The sequence below is a fragment of the Coregonus lavaretus genome (assembly GCF_964263955.1).
Source record: "Coregonus lavaretus genome assembly, chromosome: 24".
Taxonomy (NCBI): Eukaryota; Metazoa; Chordata; class Actinopteri; order Salmoniformes; family Salmonidae; genus Coregonus; species Coregonus lavaretus.
The window spans coordinates 8,709,064-8,724,434 of record NC_140011.1 but is presented as its reverse complement, the minus strand read 5'-3'; the positions used below and the strand labels follow the sequence as shown (position 1 = coordinate 8,724,434).

General features: G+C 45.3%; 1 protein-coding gene across 1 annotated transcript; it reads left to right on the top strand.

The window, feature by feature from the left end:
- The first annotated feature begins 846 nt into the window (after positions 1 to 846).
- Positions 847 to 14,897, top strand: LOC311100105 (ectoderm-neural cortex protein 1-like). The gene is made up of 4 exons (XM_084140857.1): positions 847 to 1,206; positions 6,837 to 7,064; positions 7,217 to 8,826; positions 13,310 to 14,897. Exons 2-3 carry the CDS (start codon positions 6,843 to 6,845, stop codon positions 8,768 to 8,770), a joined length of 1,776 nt encoding a protein of 591 aa, XP_083996983.1. The 5' UTR covers positions 847 to 1,206; positions 6,837 to 6,842; the 3' UTR covers positions 8,771 to 8,826; positions 13,310 to 14,897.
- Positions 14,898 to 15,371: the final 474 nt, after the last annotated feature.

Genomic DNA, 15,371 nt, shown 5'->3' with positions numbered 1-15,371 from the left:
TTATCCAGTAGTATGTGATGCAAAAAATATGAACACATAAAAGCCTACATTACAGAGTGTATAGGCCTATCCCAAGAATGTACTGTTAAGGAGTGTAGGTGAGCCGACCCTTAACGTCCCAGGACCTTACATGTTATGTTCAGAGACAAACTCGCTCTGGAAGCCAAAACAGCCAAATACTCCATCTAAACGTGAATCGATTCTCAATTGTGGTACAGTTCTAGAAACATAAAGCCCTCTACTTTCATATCACATCAAACTAATTTCACAAATGCAAAATATAACCGGCTTTAACAGCCATCGACAGTGTTTTTCAGTTACAACACATTTTGTTTTTTGAAAATTATTTATTGCTGATATGAAAGTTAAGTTCCAAATGTTTCTAAAAACGTATCATATCAGTCATATCAAGGTTTAGAAAGAGCTTCGGTTCAGCGTTGGACATGGAATGAGCCAATGCTTAGCCTTGGAGTCATGAGAAGTGCTAGTATAGGCCTACTGATGGATCATGATCCAATTTGTCTGTTAAACATCCGTTTGTAATAAAGGACAGTTCTGCAGGTGAGTAAATATTCACGCTCTTGGATGTGAGTCGGCAGTTGGGCTCTCTCCCTGGCTTTCACACGATTTTACTGTTTTATTACCTCCCCCTTCCCATCTGATCAGCAGAGGGCCCCGACCTCCAGGTCTTGCGTTCTCATCCCATCGCCTCTGCCTCTGCTGCTGCTCGGTTCCCACCACAACACTTGGCTATTTTGCATACCCCTCCCACTCAGCTTCCTCGAAACGAGGACGGTCCTCCCCCTTTCTCACTATAAACACACCCCATTGACTTTACTTAGAGAAGACCCGACTCACCCGAGCGCAGGACATGCACTACCTAGCGACATAGAACTGCTATAGGATCAGACGGATCCTTATTTTTAATTTATTTAACCTTATTTTAACCTGGACAGAACGACGAATTTTGAATTGGAGATCTCATCACTGAACGAAACATTTGGATGATTCGAGTCCATTGACATTTCTATAGGGATAGAAATAGTGTCCAGTTCCTCCCCATATAACGCTATTCCTTATTGAAGAACCCAAGACGCGCATACTCACAAGCACAAGTGGCTTGCTTGAACCAGCATCGTGGCTACTCTTCCAGCAGTGGCATGTTCGAGGGATAAAGCGGACAAAATTGAACTCCTACCTAAGGAGGTATGTAGCCTATTTGTATTTTCCACATTAGAGAATTGTTAATTGCCATTATTGTTGTTGTTATGATATAGGTCCATGCATGGAGTAGCTGAAAAATCTAATTCTCTCATTATCCATTGAGATGTGACGTCGTGGACTTCAGAATTCATGGAGAAGCTCTGATAGAACATTTGAGGAGAGGATCATATCTACCATTTTTGTGTCTTATTTTTGGGAAACGCCTAATTTATGAACATAGCCTAAAGACACGTTCTTTTAATGCATTTTGCAGCATGATATTTAAAACAATTCATCAAACATAGGTCTATATGAGATCAGATGCTAAATTATAACAATTTAGATGACAATATTCATAGGGAACTTTAATTTGTTTAACATTTGCATTATCATATTATTATTCTAGGCTGCATGTATTCTAGCCTAACTCAACGAGAGAAGCAAGACAAAGCAAGGATTGAGATCATATCAAATGTTTTAGCCTATGCAGACTATGTCGTTTAAATACAATATTTGATTGCTCGTCTTCAAGCCTATCCCATCTAGACAACACACCAAATGAGGGTATTGGCTATTTGTAAACAGAAGAAATCATCCCTTGCAAATGTAACCCTTGAATTTTAGGATCCCCTTTATATTGTCTTCTCTTATCATTGATTACAAGTGGTCTCCCCGCGTGCCCTTCACAGCTGCTCCCGCTGTAACCTTATTAATGGGGGGCATCAGGTGCGATATGGATCCAACATAGCTGCTGATGTGTCATTCATGTTTATAATTAGGTTAAATTCGGTAAGGACCACAATTTTAGTCCCATTGAGCGTTGGGCTTAAACACAATTAACCTCTCGCGCAGAGATGGTGACAGCCGGTTGGGGACCTCGCTGTTTATATCGGTTACATGACAATTAGGACAGAGTAGATGTAATATACACTGTAGATGAGCATATGGTGGCTGTTTACACTGACAGGTTTTGTTGACATCTTGCCCAGTGATAGGGTTAATTTTTCCTGCAGCGATTGAACAGTTATAGGATATAGCACACACTCTTAGAAGTAAAGATGCCTGGAAGAACCTTTTGTGTTGCCTCACTGGCGGAATCTTTCCAGTTCACAAAGGTTCCTCGAGGAACCCCTCTGAAAATGGTATTTGAGGAACCCCTGTGTAAAGGTTCAAACTGGGATTTTTTTTGTGATGGGAGGGGTTCAATTTTGAACCTTTTTTAATAATATATTGTAGATTGGAGGCATGGCTTTCAGATATTCATTTTGGCTACCTGTTAGCATAAATGTCATTCCCGTGCATCATGTTACATTTACATTTTAGTCATTTAGCAGACGCTCTTATCCAGAACAATTAGGGTTAAGTGCCTTGCTCAAGGGCACATCGACAGATTTTTCACCTAGTCGGCTCGGGGATTAGAACCAGCAACCTTTCGGTTACTGGCACAACGCTCTTAACCACTAAACTACCTGCCGCCCCATGTTAAGTTTGTACACTGCAAATGAAAAATGTCCTTGAATATTTATGCATATAACATATTGTTAAATATAATATTAATATTAACATTGCTAATTACATATGGTAATAAAGTGGTAACTATTCCAACTTTGGGATTAGCACAGGCTTTTGAGGAACTCATACACCTCTGTTAGCTTTGTTGAAGCTACAAAACTCTGTGTTCAACTTTAAAGGGGAAGTTGACCTAAAATCCCAAATTACCTATGTGATTCCATACATTGAAACTAGTTAGGTGGCGTTTGCCTTCTGCAGTCTAGAACTGGAAAGCGGCAAAAACAGGTCACGTGACTCGTAGCGATTGAGAAATCCGCAAATTGTGGACAAATTCTTTGTTTTATTGAAAGCGTACGGCCGAATGAGCTATTGTTATCAAAAGTACTATCGGTTTTGATTCAGGAAATGTGTACTTATCCACCTAAAACGATTGCGATTATTTTATATAAAACATTTTATGTGGCCGAGTGCAGCAACAGCGGAAATAGGTAACAACTGTCCATGTGCGTGCACGTGGGGGAATCCCTTTATGTAAAAACTGCACATAAGGCCCTTATTCACTATCACAGATGAAGAAAGTAGCCTAGCGTTACAGATTAGTTATATGAAGTAAACAACAACCTACAAACATGTCTGACGACGAAATACTCACGAGTGATGAAGAAAACTACTTATTATATATATTTTTTATGGCCATGGGGCTGAAAGTAATGATATTGTTAGGATACTCATGGCCACTATCGGGGGTTACATGTAGACCAGACTACATGTAACCAAATAGGCCTACACCAGGTGCTTCCTGGGACCTGTATTTCCCGCAAGGCTATACAGTTGTTAAAAGCATGAAATGTTGTCATGCAAATAAACCATGGCTAGCCAACACATCAGACATAGGCAATTATGATTATGAAAAAATGAGTAGACCTGATCTTAAGTCAATAGCCCTTTCCTGCAGTGAATGACCTTATAGTGAATAGCTTACTACACACATAGATTTGCAAGATTGGCTATAGGGGTGTTTACATCGTAGTTCCAGTCTTTTATCGCTACTAGCCATCTTCTGCATCTGTCTGTATCTTTCAACGGAAAACAGTGACATTTTGTGCCTTCTTCCATAAAACTCACATCTGTGACGTCAAGCTCCAAATAAAAAAAATCTGAAATATCACATTTACATAAGTATTCAGACCCTTTACTCAGTACTTTGTTGAAGCACCTTTGGCAGCGATTACAGCCTCAAGTCTTTGTATGACGCTGCAAGCTTGGCACACCTGTATTTGTGGAGTTTCTCCCATTCTCCTCTGCAGACCCTCTCAAGTTCTGTCAGGTTGGATGGGGAGCGTCACTGCACAGCTATTTTCAGGTCTCTCCAGAGATGTTTGATCGGGTTCAAGTCCGGGCACTGGCTGGGCCACTCAAGGACATTCAGAGACTTGTCCCGAAGCCACTCCTGCGTTGTCTTGGCTGTGTGCTTAGGGTCATTGTTGGAAGGTGAACCTTCGCCCCATTCTGAGGTCGTGATCGCTCTGGAGCAGGTTTTCATCAAGGATCTCTCTGTATTTTGCTCCGTTAATCTTTCCCTCGATCCTGACAAGTCTCCCAGTCCCTGCTGCTGAAAAACGTCCCCACAGCATGATGCTGCCACCACCATGCTTCACTGTAGGGATGGTGCTAGGTTTCCTCCAGACGTGACGCTTGGCATTCAGGCCAAATAGTTCAATCTTGGTTTCATCAGACCAGAGAATCTTGTTTCTCATGGTCTGAGAGTCCTTTAGGTGCCTTTTGGCAAACTCCAAGCGGGCTGTCATGTGCCTTTTACTGAGGAGTGGCTTCCGTCTGGTCACTCTACCATAAAGGCCTGATTGGTGGAGTACTGCAGAGATGGTTGTCCTTCTGGAAGGTTCTCCCATCTCCACAGAGGAACTCTAGAGCTTTGTCAGAGTGACCATCGGGTTCTTGGTCACCTCCCTGACCAAGGCCCTTCTCAGTTTGGCCGGGCGGCCAGCTCTAGGAAGAGCCTTGGTGGTTCCAAACTTCTTCCATTTAAGAATGATGGAGGCCACTGTGTGAGGACACGACACAATCCTCTCTCGGAGCTCTACGGACAATTCCTTCGACCTCATGGCTTGGTTTTTGCTCTGACATGCACTGTTAACTGTGGGACCTTATATAGACCGGTGTGTGCCTTTCCAAATCATGTCCAATCAATTGAATTTACCACAGGTGGACTCCAATCAAGTTGTAGAACCATCTCAAGGTATTTCTGTTTTTTATTTGTGATACATTTGCAAACATTTCTAAAAAACCTGTGTTTGCATGGTCATTACGAGGTAATTTGTGTGTAGATTGATGTTTAAAAGTAAAAATAAATCAATTTTAGAATATGGCTGTAATGTAATAAATTGTGGAAAAAGGGAAAGGGTCTGAATACTTTCCGAATGCACTGTATACGTCAGAGTTGCCCCACGAGAACACACATGCGCAGTTGTTACCCATCTCTGCTGTTGTTGCAGTCGGCCACATAAAATAATGATATAAAATTATCGCAATAGTTTTAGGGTTGGATAGTACACATTTCCTGACTCAAAACCGTTTGATAAAAATAGCTAATTTGTCCATACGCTTTCAATAAAACAAAGAATTTATTCACAATTCGCAGATTCTCAATCGCTCTTTGACTGACAACGGAGCAAAGCTACCAGTGCACAAAGACACATCACGAGTCACGTAACCTGTTTTTGCAGCTTTCTAGTTCTAGACTGCAGGGAGAGAGCGGGGGAGAAGGCATACTCCACCTAACTATACTGAGCAAAAATATAAACGTAACATGCAACAATTTCAAAGATTTTACTGAGTTACAGTTCATATAAGGAAATCAGTCAATTTAAATAAATAAATTAGGCCCTAATTTATGGATTTCACATGACTGGGCAGGGGCGTAGCCATGGGTGGGCCTTGGAGGCCATAGGCCCACCCACTGGGGAGCCAGGCCCAGCCATTAAGAACACGTTTTTCCCAACAAAAGAAATACAGTTCTACCAGAGCTGTTGCCAAATTCTCTAAAACGACGTTGGAGGCATCTTATGGTAGAGAAATTAACATTCAATTCTCTGGCAACAGCTCTGGTAGACATTCCTGCAGTCAGCATGCCAATTGCACACTCCCTCAAAACTTGAGACATCTGTGGCATTGTGTTGTGTGACAAAACTGCACATTTTAAAGTGGGCCTTTTATTGTCTTGGCGAAGGAGAAATACTCACTAACAGGGATATAAACAAATTATGGAGTATGGAACATTTCTGGATTTTATTTTTAGTTCAGCACATGAAATATGGGACCAACACTTTACATGTTATGTTTATATTTTTGTTCAGTATAGTTTCAAAGTATGGAATCACTTGGGAAATGTTTTATTTTAAGTAAACTTCACCTTTAACATGTGATGGCAAGACAACAGAACAGATGAACAGAACTGACATTTACTCTAACGGGAGGCCAAAAAAAGATATATCTTAAAGCCACACTCCTACTAAGCCACGCTTCCACTCCAGTGTTCCTCCAGGAACCCAGTGCTACATTGAACCAAAAAGGTTCCTCCTTCATTTACTGTGTTAAGTCTAGTCTATGAGACCAGCCTGTCCCAGCCCAGGGAGCAACCCTGCTGATATTGATCATATCAGACACCCGTCCCTGGAATCAAAATTTGACTGAGGCTGCATCCCAAATGGCAGCCTATTCCCTATATAGTGCATTCTTTTGACAAGGGACCATATGGCTATATAGGGAATAGGGTGCCAATTGGGAAGCATCCTGAGACTGAGATGGAGACTCAGTACCCTTCCCTAGGACTGTGTAGAGACGAATTATGCACTCTAACAGGGTTTAGCTTGGACTAGCTTTAATTTATTTTCTGGTTTTCTGGTCAGAAAAGTGACTTTGAACTGTAGGCTATGTCCCCATGCTTTGAATATCTTATCATACATTTTTATATCATGTTTCCATATATATGGGCTACTGGTTTTCATTTTGTGAATTACTCATTCCAATGGCTGTGTGTATTACTTTGTTATGATACGTTATGTATTCTAAATCCAATTTCTGGTTTTGGTCTCTTTTCCCAGGATTCAATGAAAATGTCCGTCTGCGTCCACGAGAACCGCAAGTCGCGTGCCAGCACCGGCTCCATGAACATCTACCTGTTCCACAAGTCATCGTACGCCGACAGCGTCCTCATGCACCTGAACACGCTGCGGCAGCAGCGTCTCTTCACCGACGTCCTCCTCCATGCTGGGAGCCGCTCCTTCCCCTGTCACCGTGCCGTGCTGGCTGCCTGCAGCCGCTACTTTGAGGTAAAGACACTTATTACCAAGAGAGGGAACCGTTATCATTCCCCAAAGGAAAACATGCATGTTTAGCCACCATGCTAACACTAGCTGGGCTAAATGTTTACGAGCTAACTAGCTAACTCTCTTGGTTTCCCATCCTCTTTGTTCTCTGACAGGCCATGTTCTCTGGCGGGCTGAAGGAGAGCCAGGCCAGCGAGGTGGACTTCAGGGACTCCATCCACCCGGAGGTCCTGGAGCTGTTATTAGACTACGCTTACACGTCCCGGGTGGTCATCAACGAGGAGAATGCAGAGTCCCTCCTTGAGGCTGGGGACATGCTGGAGTTCCAGGACATCCGGGACGCCTGCGCCGAGTTCCTGGAGAGGAACCTGCACCCGTCCAACTGCCTGGGCATGCTGCTGCTGTCCGATGCCCACCAGTGTACAAAGCTGTCCGAGCTCTCCTGGGGCATGTGCCTCAGCAACTTCCCAGCCATCTGCAAGACGGAGGATTTCCTCCAGCTTCCCAAAGACATGGTGGTGCAGCTCCTGTCCCACGAGGAGCTGGAGACGGAGGACGAGAGGCTGGTCTACGAGGCTGCCCTCAACTGGGTAAACTACGACTTGGAGAGGAGGCACTGCAACCTGCCTGAGCTGCTGCAGACCGTCCGCCTGGCGCTACTCCCCTTCATCTTCCTCATGGAGAACGTGTCCACAGAGGAGCTGATCAATGACCAGTTGAAGAGCAAGGAGCTGGTGGATGAGGCTATCCACTGCAAGCTGAAGATCCTTCAGAACGATGGTGTGGTGAAAAGCCCCTGCGCCAGGCCCAGGAAGACCAGCCACGCCCTGTTCCTGCTGGGAGGACAGACCTTTATGTGTGACAAGCTGTACCTGGTGGACCAGAAGGCCAAGGAGATCATCCCTAAGGCAGACATCCCCAGCCCCAGGAAGGAGTTCAGCGCCTGCGCCATCGGCTGTAATGTCTACGTGACTGGCGGGAGGGGCTCAGAGAACGGCGTGTCCAAAGACGTGTGGGTCTACGACACCGTGCACGAGGAGTGGTCCAAGGCGGCGCCCATGCTCATCGCCCGTTTCGGCCATGGCTCGGCTGAGCTGAAACACTGCCTCTACGTAGTTGGAGGACACACGGCCGGCACTGGCTGCCTCCCCGCCTCGCCCTCAGTGTCCCTGAAACAGGTGGAGCAGTTCGACCCGGCGGCCAATAAATGGACCATGGTGGCGCCACTGAGGGAGGGTGTGAGCAACGCAGCGGTGGTCAGCGTCAAGCTGAAACTCTTTGCCTTCGGAGGCACCAGTGTCACCCACGACAAACTACCCAAGGTGCAGTGCTATGATCCGCAGGAGAACCGCTGGACGGTACCCGCCTCCTGCCCGCAGCCCTGGCGCTACACCGCCGCTGCCGTCCTTGGAAACCAGATCTTTGTGATGGGCGGGGACACAGAGTTCTCAGCGTGCTCGGCCTATAAGTTCAGCAGCGACACGTACCAGTGGACTAAAGTGGGAGACGTGACAGCCAAGAGGATGAGCTGCCAGGCCGTGGCGTCAGGTAACAAACTGTACGTGGTGGGGGGCTACTTTGGCACACAGCGGTGTAAGACTCTGGACTGTTATGATCCGACGCTGGACGCGTGGAACAGCATCACTACCGTACCCTACTCCCTCATCCCAACGGCGTTCGTCAGCACCTGGAAACATCTCCCTGCCTGAGCTGCAAGGGATTCTGGGAAAGCCTGACACCTCCATCCCAACCCCCCTCCCATGAGGTATGGAGATAAGTCTCTCTCTGTCTCTCTCTCTCTCTCTCTCTCTCTCTCTCTCTCTCTCGTCTCTCTCTCTGTCTCTCTCTCTGTCTCTCTCTCTCTCTCTCTCTCTCTCTCTCTCTCTCTCTCTCTCTCTCTCTCTCTCTCTCTCTCTCTCTCTCTCTCTCTCTCTCTCTCTCTCTCTCTCTCTCTCTCTCTCTCTCTCTCTCTCTCTCTCTCTCTCTCTCTCTCTCTCTCTCTCTCTCGTCTGTTTGTTACTGTCTGTCAGTGGGGAAGAGAGATGGAATGCATAATGTATAAGTGATACTCTGGAGAGTACAAACTGGAGAGTTTCACAGATGAGCTGAGTGCATGAGTTTCTCATTGTCAGTTTTTATTATAAACACACTCAGTCATATATCTATTAGGGCTGTTTTTTGGAACATTCACATACTGTAACATAAATTCCCAGCTCATAGGTTAAACACAGCTGTTTTCATTCAGTAGCCGGTAGATATAAATCCCATTCTCCCTCAGTCACCCTACTGCTCTGTTTACAAGGACAAATATCCTGATTAAATCAAGCACAAATTGACTATTGATAGACTAATTAGATTGCCATGAGAATTTGGCCAGGGCTGAACTGCATGCTTTGAATACTAACCAAGCAGCCGCTGCTATTTCACTTCTTTATTTATTTATGTCTTGTCGTCTGGTTCTCAGCCCCAACAGACAGTATGTGTGGCTTGCTGACTGTCTGTCGCGCACTACTAAAATAATGTCTAAGCAGAGCCAACAGCAATACAGCATGTAATGGATATACATATTTTCCACATACAGTATGTATGTTTGACATGATATGTATGTACAGTTACATTTCTACACTATTTCTGTATTTTTCATAAGGAGAATCTACTCCATGGCAGACACAGAGCTCTCCCATGATGACACTATAGCCAGTAGGTGATTACTCAATGATTCAGCAGCAGAGCTGGATTTGCTATGTCTGGCTGGTACTGAGGAGATGGAGAGAGAGAATGAGATGCCGATTTGGAAAGGAGAGGAGAGGAGGATATTAGACTAAAAATCATTGTTTTTTTAACAAGCAACATCTTTACACAGCCTCCATTGTCTGAGTACTTAGTGTGTTTTGAGTGGTTGTGTCTGTCGATACCACGGACAACCACAGATACAGGGATAAACAAAATGCATCACACCACATATTTCACCATAGCTGGACATCCCTTTGTATCTGAGCGTGTGTGCGGTGGACCATGTAGAGAGAGGGGTGGGAGGGATAGGATAGAGGATAGGGAATCATATGTGTAGGTTAAGTGAGTTATGAGACCGCAGGGTTGGGGTGAGGGAGGAGGGACAGAGGGAGTAATTGAAACAGAATAGAATAGTTTTATTGTCCCTGTGGGGGAAATTTGTCTGAGGGGAGTGAGCGGAGGGGAGGCCAATTAAACAATCTACATGCAGGCAGGCAGGCTACAACATCCTGGTGAGACTAATCCACTCTCAATCGCCTCCTTTTTCTGGGTTTATGGTGCGCTGCTGGGTGGGTGGGAGGGAGGGAGAGAGAGAGGGAGAGAGGAATGGACGAAGGGAGGGATAGAGGGAGGGATGGAGAGAGAGGGAGGGAGGCAGCCAGCAACTCAAGGAGGCAGACTGCTGCTCTTCAGTTGCTGTCTGAGGTTACTGAGATGAGAAGACACGGGGTGGTAGTAGGGAGTAGAGAAAACACGGCTGCACAGCCATGCAGACGAGAAAAACACACATCCTGCTCGCGCACACACACACAAACACACACACACACATACACCATGCCCTGACAAATTGTCATGAATGTCTGTGGAATGCGGTAGGCCAGAGTCAAGCGCAGGACACAGAATGAAATGGAAATCTACTTTACTGAATAGTAAAGAAACAAGCAAAACCTCCAAACACAGGGAGGAGCAAACCCGCTCACAAACGACACTCGTAACAAGCAACAAACACGCACAACACACAGTGGGAGCGAACAGGTTAAATAGCCGTAAATGTAAATATAAAATAGGGAAGGACATAATACCCTAATGGGAAACAGGTGTGCAACACTAGACAACAACCAGGTGAAACATAGAAACATAAAACATAGATCGGCAGCAGCTAGTATTCCGATGACGACGAACGCCGCAGCCTGCCTGAACCAGAAGGAAGGGCAGTCTCGGCAGAATCCGTGACACAAATAACAGTGCCTGGCCTGGAAATGAGTGTTCACTGTTGGCCTGAGCAGCCTGTCTTCCCCACTTCTCCCCTGTGCCCTGTGTCAATTTGTACGGTCTTATAGTAACCTCACTTGGCCTCAGTCACGATAAGCAGGCCAGACGGATGTAGAACACAAGACCATTGGCAACCCTGCTCATTCTGAACACTGGAGACCCTGGTGCCATAATCCGACTCTCTTTCACACTCACACAAATGCATAAAGGCAGACACACACATGCACACACGCAAACAGGCAGACGTGCACACACGTTTGGCAGACCTTATTTCGCAGACCTTGGTGAAATGGCTGCGTGCCCTAAGCTCATAAGAGAAGAGAGAGACAAAGAGAGGGCGAGAGAAACAGGAAAGAGTGAGACAGAGAGCGAGAGAGACAGAGAGAGAGACAGAGAGAGAGACAGAGAGAGAGAGAGACAGAGAGAGAGAGACAGAGAGAGAGAGAGACAGAGAGAGAGAGAGCGCGAAAGACCGAGAGAGAGGGACAGAGAGAGAGAGAGAGAGAGATAGATAGATAGCGAGAGAGACAGAGAGAGCAAAAGAGAGAGAGAGATGGAGAGGAGAAGGATGATTGGGCTGCAGCTGTCCAGCATGCTCCAGTCTCTTGTTTGGTAATGCCAGGAAGCGGCTAGGAGCAGCCTCACTGCTCTGCCTGGGATGCTGATGCGCCTCTCCTCTCTGCTCTGCTCTCCTTGGATGAAACGCTCCCTGACTTAGAAGTGGCCCTTTTTCTTCAGTGACTCATCTCTAAAACAGAGACTGCAGTAAAGGCTTTAACCCTCTCTAGACCAATGCAAAACTACAGATTTTGGGTGTTCAATTATTTCGGATGGCAGTCAGTCACTGAGGTAATGTAAGGGCTGATCCTCCCTTTTGTGTAGGTGCCAACTTTTCTGTAAACAATGTGTGGAGTGTTGACTGCACAGAGACACAGTGACAGTGATATATTACTGTCTACCAAATAGTGGGAGGGGAGGAGAGGGGGAGGCGAGAGGAGAGAAGGGTCTCTACTCAACACTTCCCACAGGGACTCTATTCTACTTTCCCCTCCCCTCTCCCTTCCTCCCTTCCCTTTCTTAGGTATATTGCTTCCTGCTGGTTAAAGCCCCAAAGGAATCTGGTTTCAAGCAAATCCATGTTTTTATTCAGAGTCTTGCAAGAGTGCCAATACTGATAAAATCAAATATGTTATCGTTCCATTTTGTAACTTCAAAGGTTGGTAAAGACTAGCGAACTCCAGTTTATAGAATCTCAAAAAAATCTGAAATAAGGATTATTTTATCAGTCAGATTGCTCATTCCACTGATACGTTGGAGAGGATACAGATGTTTGCTTATTGTTATTCCTCCAGGCAGATCTGCCCATCGCTAGGCCAGTATACGTAGAGCTTCTCTAAGCCTAAATGAGAAACCTCTTCTGGGAGGAAGAGTTGGCTGCTTGCACTGGATGTTCGGGGGCTACCGTTATGTGTGTGACTGGGTGTGCCTGTGTGTGCATGTGTGTATGCTTGTGTGTGCCTGTGCGCCTGTGTGTGTGTGCATGTGTGTTTGTGTGTGTGCGTGTGTCCTCTAGATACCACAGCCAGTTGTAAGATCGCCTTCCCCCCTCGGCCCTCTAGCTAGGGCCACAGGGAAGAAGGCGAGACAGATGGAGGGGGAGGATATCTTTAAAATTGATATGGGGCCTTCCCTAGGCTATAAATCATCTGTGGCGTAATGCTGAAAAAATAAAGAAAAGCACTTTTAAAACGAAAAGGTCAGAATGAGATGTAGAGCAGAAGTCAAAGCTGGTCAGATGTGAAATATCTAGCTGGATTTAGAGTTGGGGGAATGATACAAAAAAATAAGCCTAACTGTTTTGGGGGAGGGAATGGGAGGAAAGTGGATAACGTTCACAGAGGAGGGAATTAGCCTTTTAGCTCTAATGCTTGATATCTCTGACGCACGTCTGTAGAGAAACAGGTGCAAATGTCAGGCTTAGGGGAGAAAGAAAAGGAAGGAGGGGGTACGGTAAAAGAGTGAGATAGGGTCTGGAGCCTATCTGAGGGATTTGTCCGTCCCTGAACTATTGACTCTTACGGAGTGTGTTAAATTGTCATTTTTTTTGATTGTTTTTGTAGGCGTAAAAGGAGATATATTTCCCATGACCTCTTAAACACTGTTTGCGTTCCTGCTTTCATTCACACAAGTCCTCTGTCGTGTTCTTTGTCTAATGTTTTTTTCTCTCTCTTATTTTCCCTCAGATTTCCCTGTTTTACATCATCCACTGGATTCAAACTTGCTGTCTGTGCAAAAAAAAAAAAAAAAAAAAAAACTTCCAATTTTTCTCCATGAATAGACCTGAACCATGGTGTGAGTGTGAAAACACACCTTGATCCATCCTGATGATGCTGTGAGTACACAGACGTTTAAAGAACCATCAATGCTCCTGAGAGGACCTTGTACACAGACTGATGTCACAATGTCAATGATGTCATCTCATTTCTGAGAGGGAGGTTTGGATGTTGTTCATGCAAATAAACTCAACAAACTGCTACTTGTGCTGTAAGATAACAACAACTCCCTAATCGCAGTGTACTATTGGCAAATGACGCCTCTGCTTCTCAGCCTTCCATAAAAGAACCATCAACATACCAGTCAATCACACACTCACACAGCCTTCATCTCTTTCCATTCAGTCATGAAAGACTTGTATTACTATGTCGTTGCGCTTCTCACTCTGATAATTCTGTGATAAGAAAATAAATAAGAAAAGAGAAAACACACCCTCTGCACAGGGACTTATAATAGCATGAAGAATACCTGGCTGGACATAAGAGACATATGAGGAGAGAGAGGAGAGTGGAGGGTCAGTGATCAGCGTGTGTGTGATGGAGGGTCAGTGATCAGCGTGTGCGTGATGGAGAGTCAGTGATCAGCGTGTGTGTGATGGAGGGTCAGGGATCAGCTTGTGTGTGATGGAGGGTCAGTGATCAGCGTGTGTGTGATGGAGGGTCAGTGATCAGCGTGTGTGTGATGGAGAGTCAGTGATCAGCGTGTGTCTGAGGGAGAGTCAGTGATCAGCGTGTGTGTGATGGAGGGTCAGTGATCAGCGTGTGCGTGATGGAGGGTCAGTGATCAGCGTGTGTCTGATGGAGAGTCAGTGATCAGCGTGTGTGTGATGGAGAGTCAGTGATCAGCGTGTGTGTGATGGAGAGTCAGTGATCAGCATGTGTGTGATGGAGAGTCAGTGATCAGCATGTGTGTGATGGAGAGTCATGTGATCAGCATGTGTGTGATGGAGAGTCAGTGATCAGAGAAGAGAATAGAGGGACAAAGACAAAACCCTTCAGCTTGTTTATAACCAGCTGATCCACAAACTGATCCAGGATATGCACAATGAAGGAACAACAACATCCCCTCTCTCTCCTCTCCTCCACTCTTCGGTTCTGTTCTGTCCCTCCCTTGTGTATCCGATACATTAGACTCTTCTCGTTCCATCTGGGAGAGATTATATTGCTCTATTGGCCACCAGTCCTTCTGCCCTAGCCAAGGAAGAGGAGAGAGAGAGAAAAAGAGAGAGAGATGGACAACCTCCTCCCCCCTCTTCCCGTCCCCATCACGTTTGGGGTTTAAAACATTCTAATGGGCGTTGGGAGTTCCTGTTTTGCAGTTTGGTGTGAGACCTGGCTCTAGCTGTCGCTACGTGTCCTGGGGACTTGAAGTGCCAGCACCAGCGGAGCCTGAGAGTGGGGTTGGGGAGGGGGTGACATGACTACTGATGTGAAGTTATCCCCCCGAACCCCAAAAGAAAGCCCATTTTGGCAGTAGGCTACTACACTCTCCCGATCCAAAATAACAAAAATCCAAGGACAATGCAACACAGAACTGAAGAAAATGCTCATTCAAGCTCAGTTGTACTACACAAAATACTGTTTAGTCTTGGACACTATTTACTGATTGTTCTGACGTTATTCCAATGAGAAGTATTGTTTTGTTAGAGTACTGATGAATTGATCTTCCACTTTGCCTAAACGGTGATACTGAATTCTTCAAAACATCTACGGTCATGGGGACTTCATATGGTTGGCATGAACTTCTCTGGTCAAGAGAATCTTGCCACCTTGCTTACCCAAACTGAAACGTAATATATTCATTTTCTGATCTTAATGCATTGTATTATGTTTCATAAGTCTTCATTTATAAGAAAATGACTTTACTTTGTTAGTTTATGTAAAAAATGCTTAATCCTATATATTATTTCTCTGCCTGCATTCATACATTAATAAGTGAATGAATGTTTATCGTTTAACTGAGTATATCTTG

Bases quoted from the DNA above. Each gene is read 5' to 3' on its own strand.
- LOC311100105 (XM_084140857.1), top strand. From the start codon at position 6,843: ATGAAAATGTCCGTCTGCGTCCACGAGAACCGCAAGTCGCGTGCCAGC. The intron at 7,065-7,216 runs GTAAAGACACTT...GTTCTCTGACAG, and splicing joins CCTGCAGCCGCTACTTTGAG to GCCATGTTCTCTGGCGGGCT.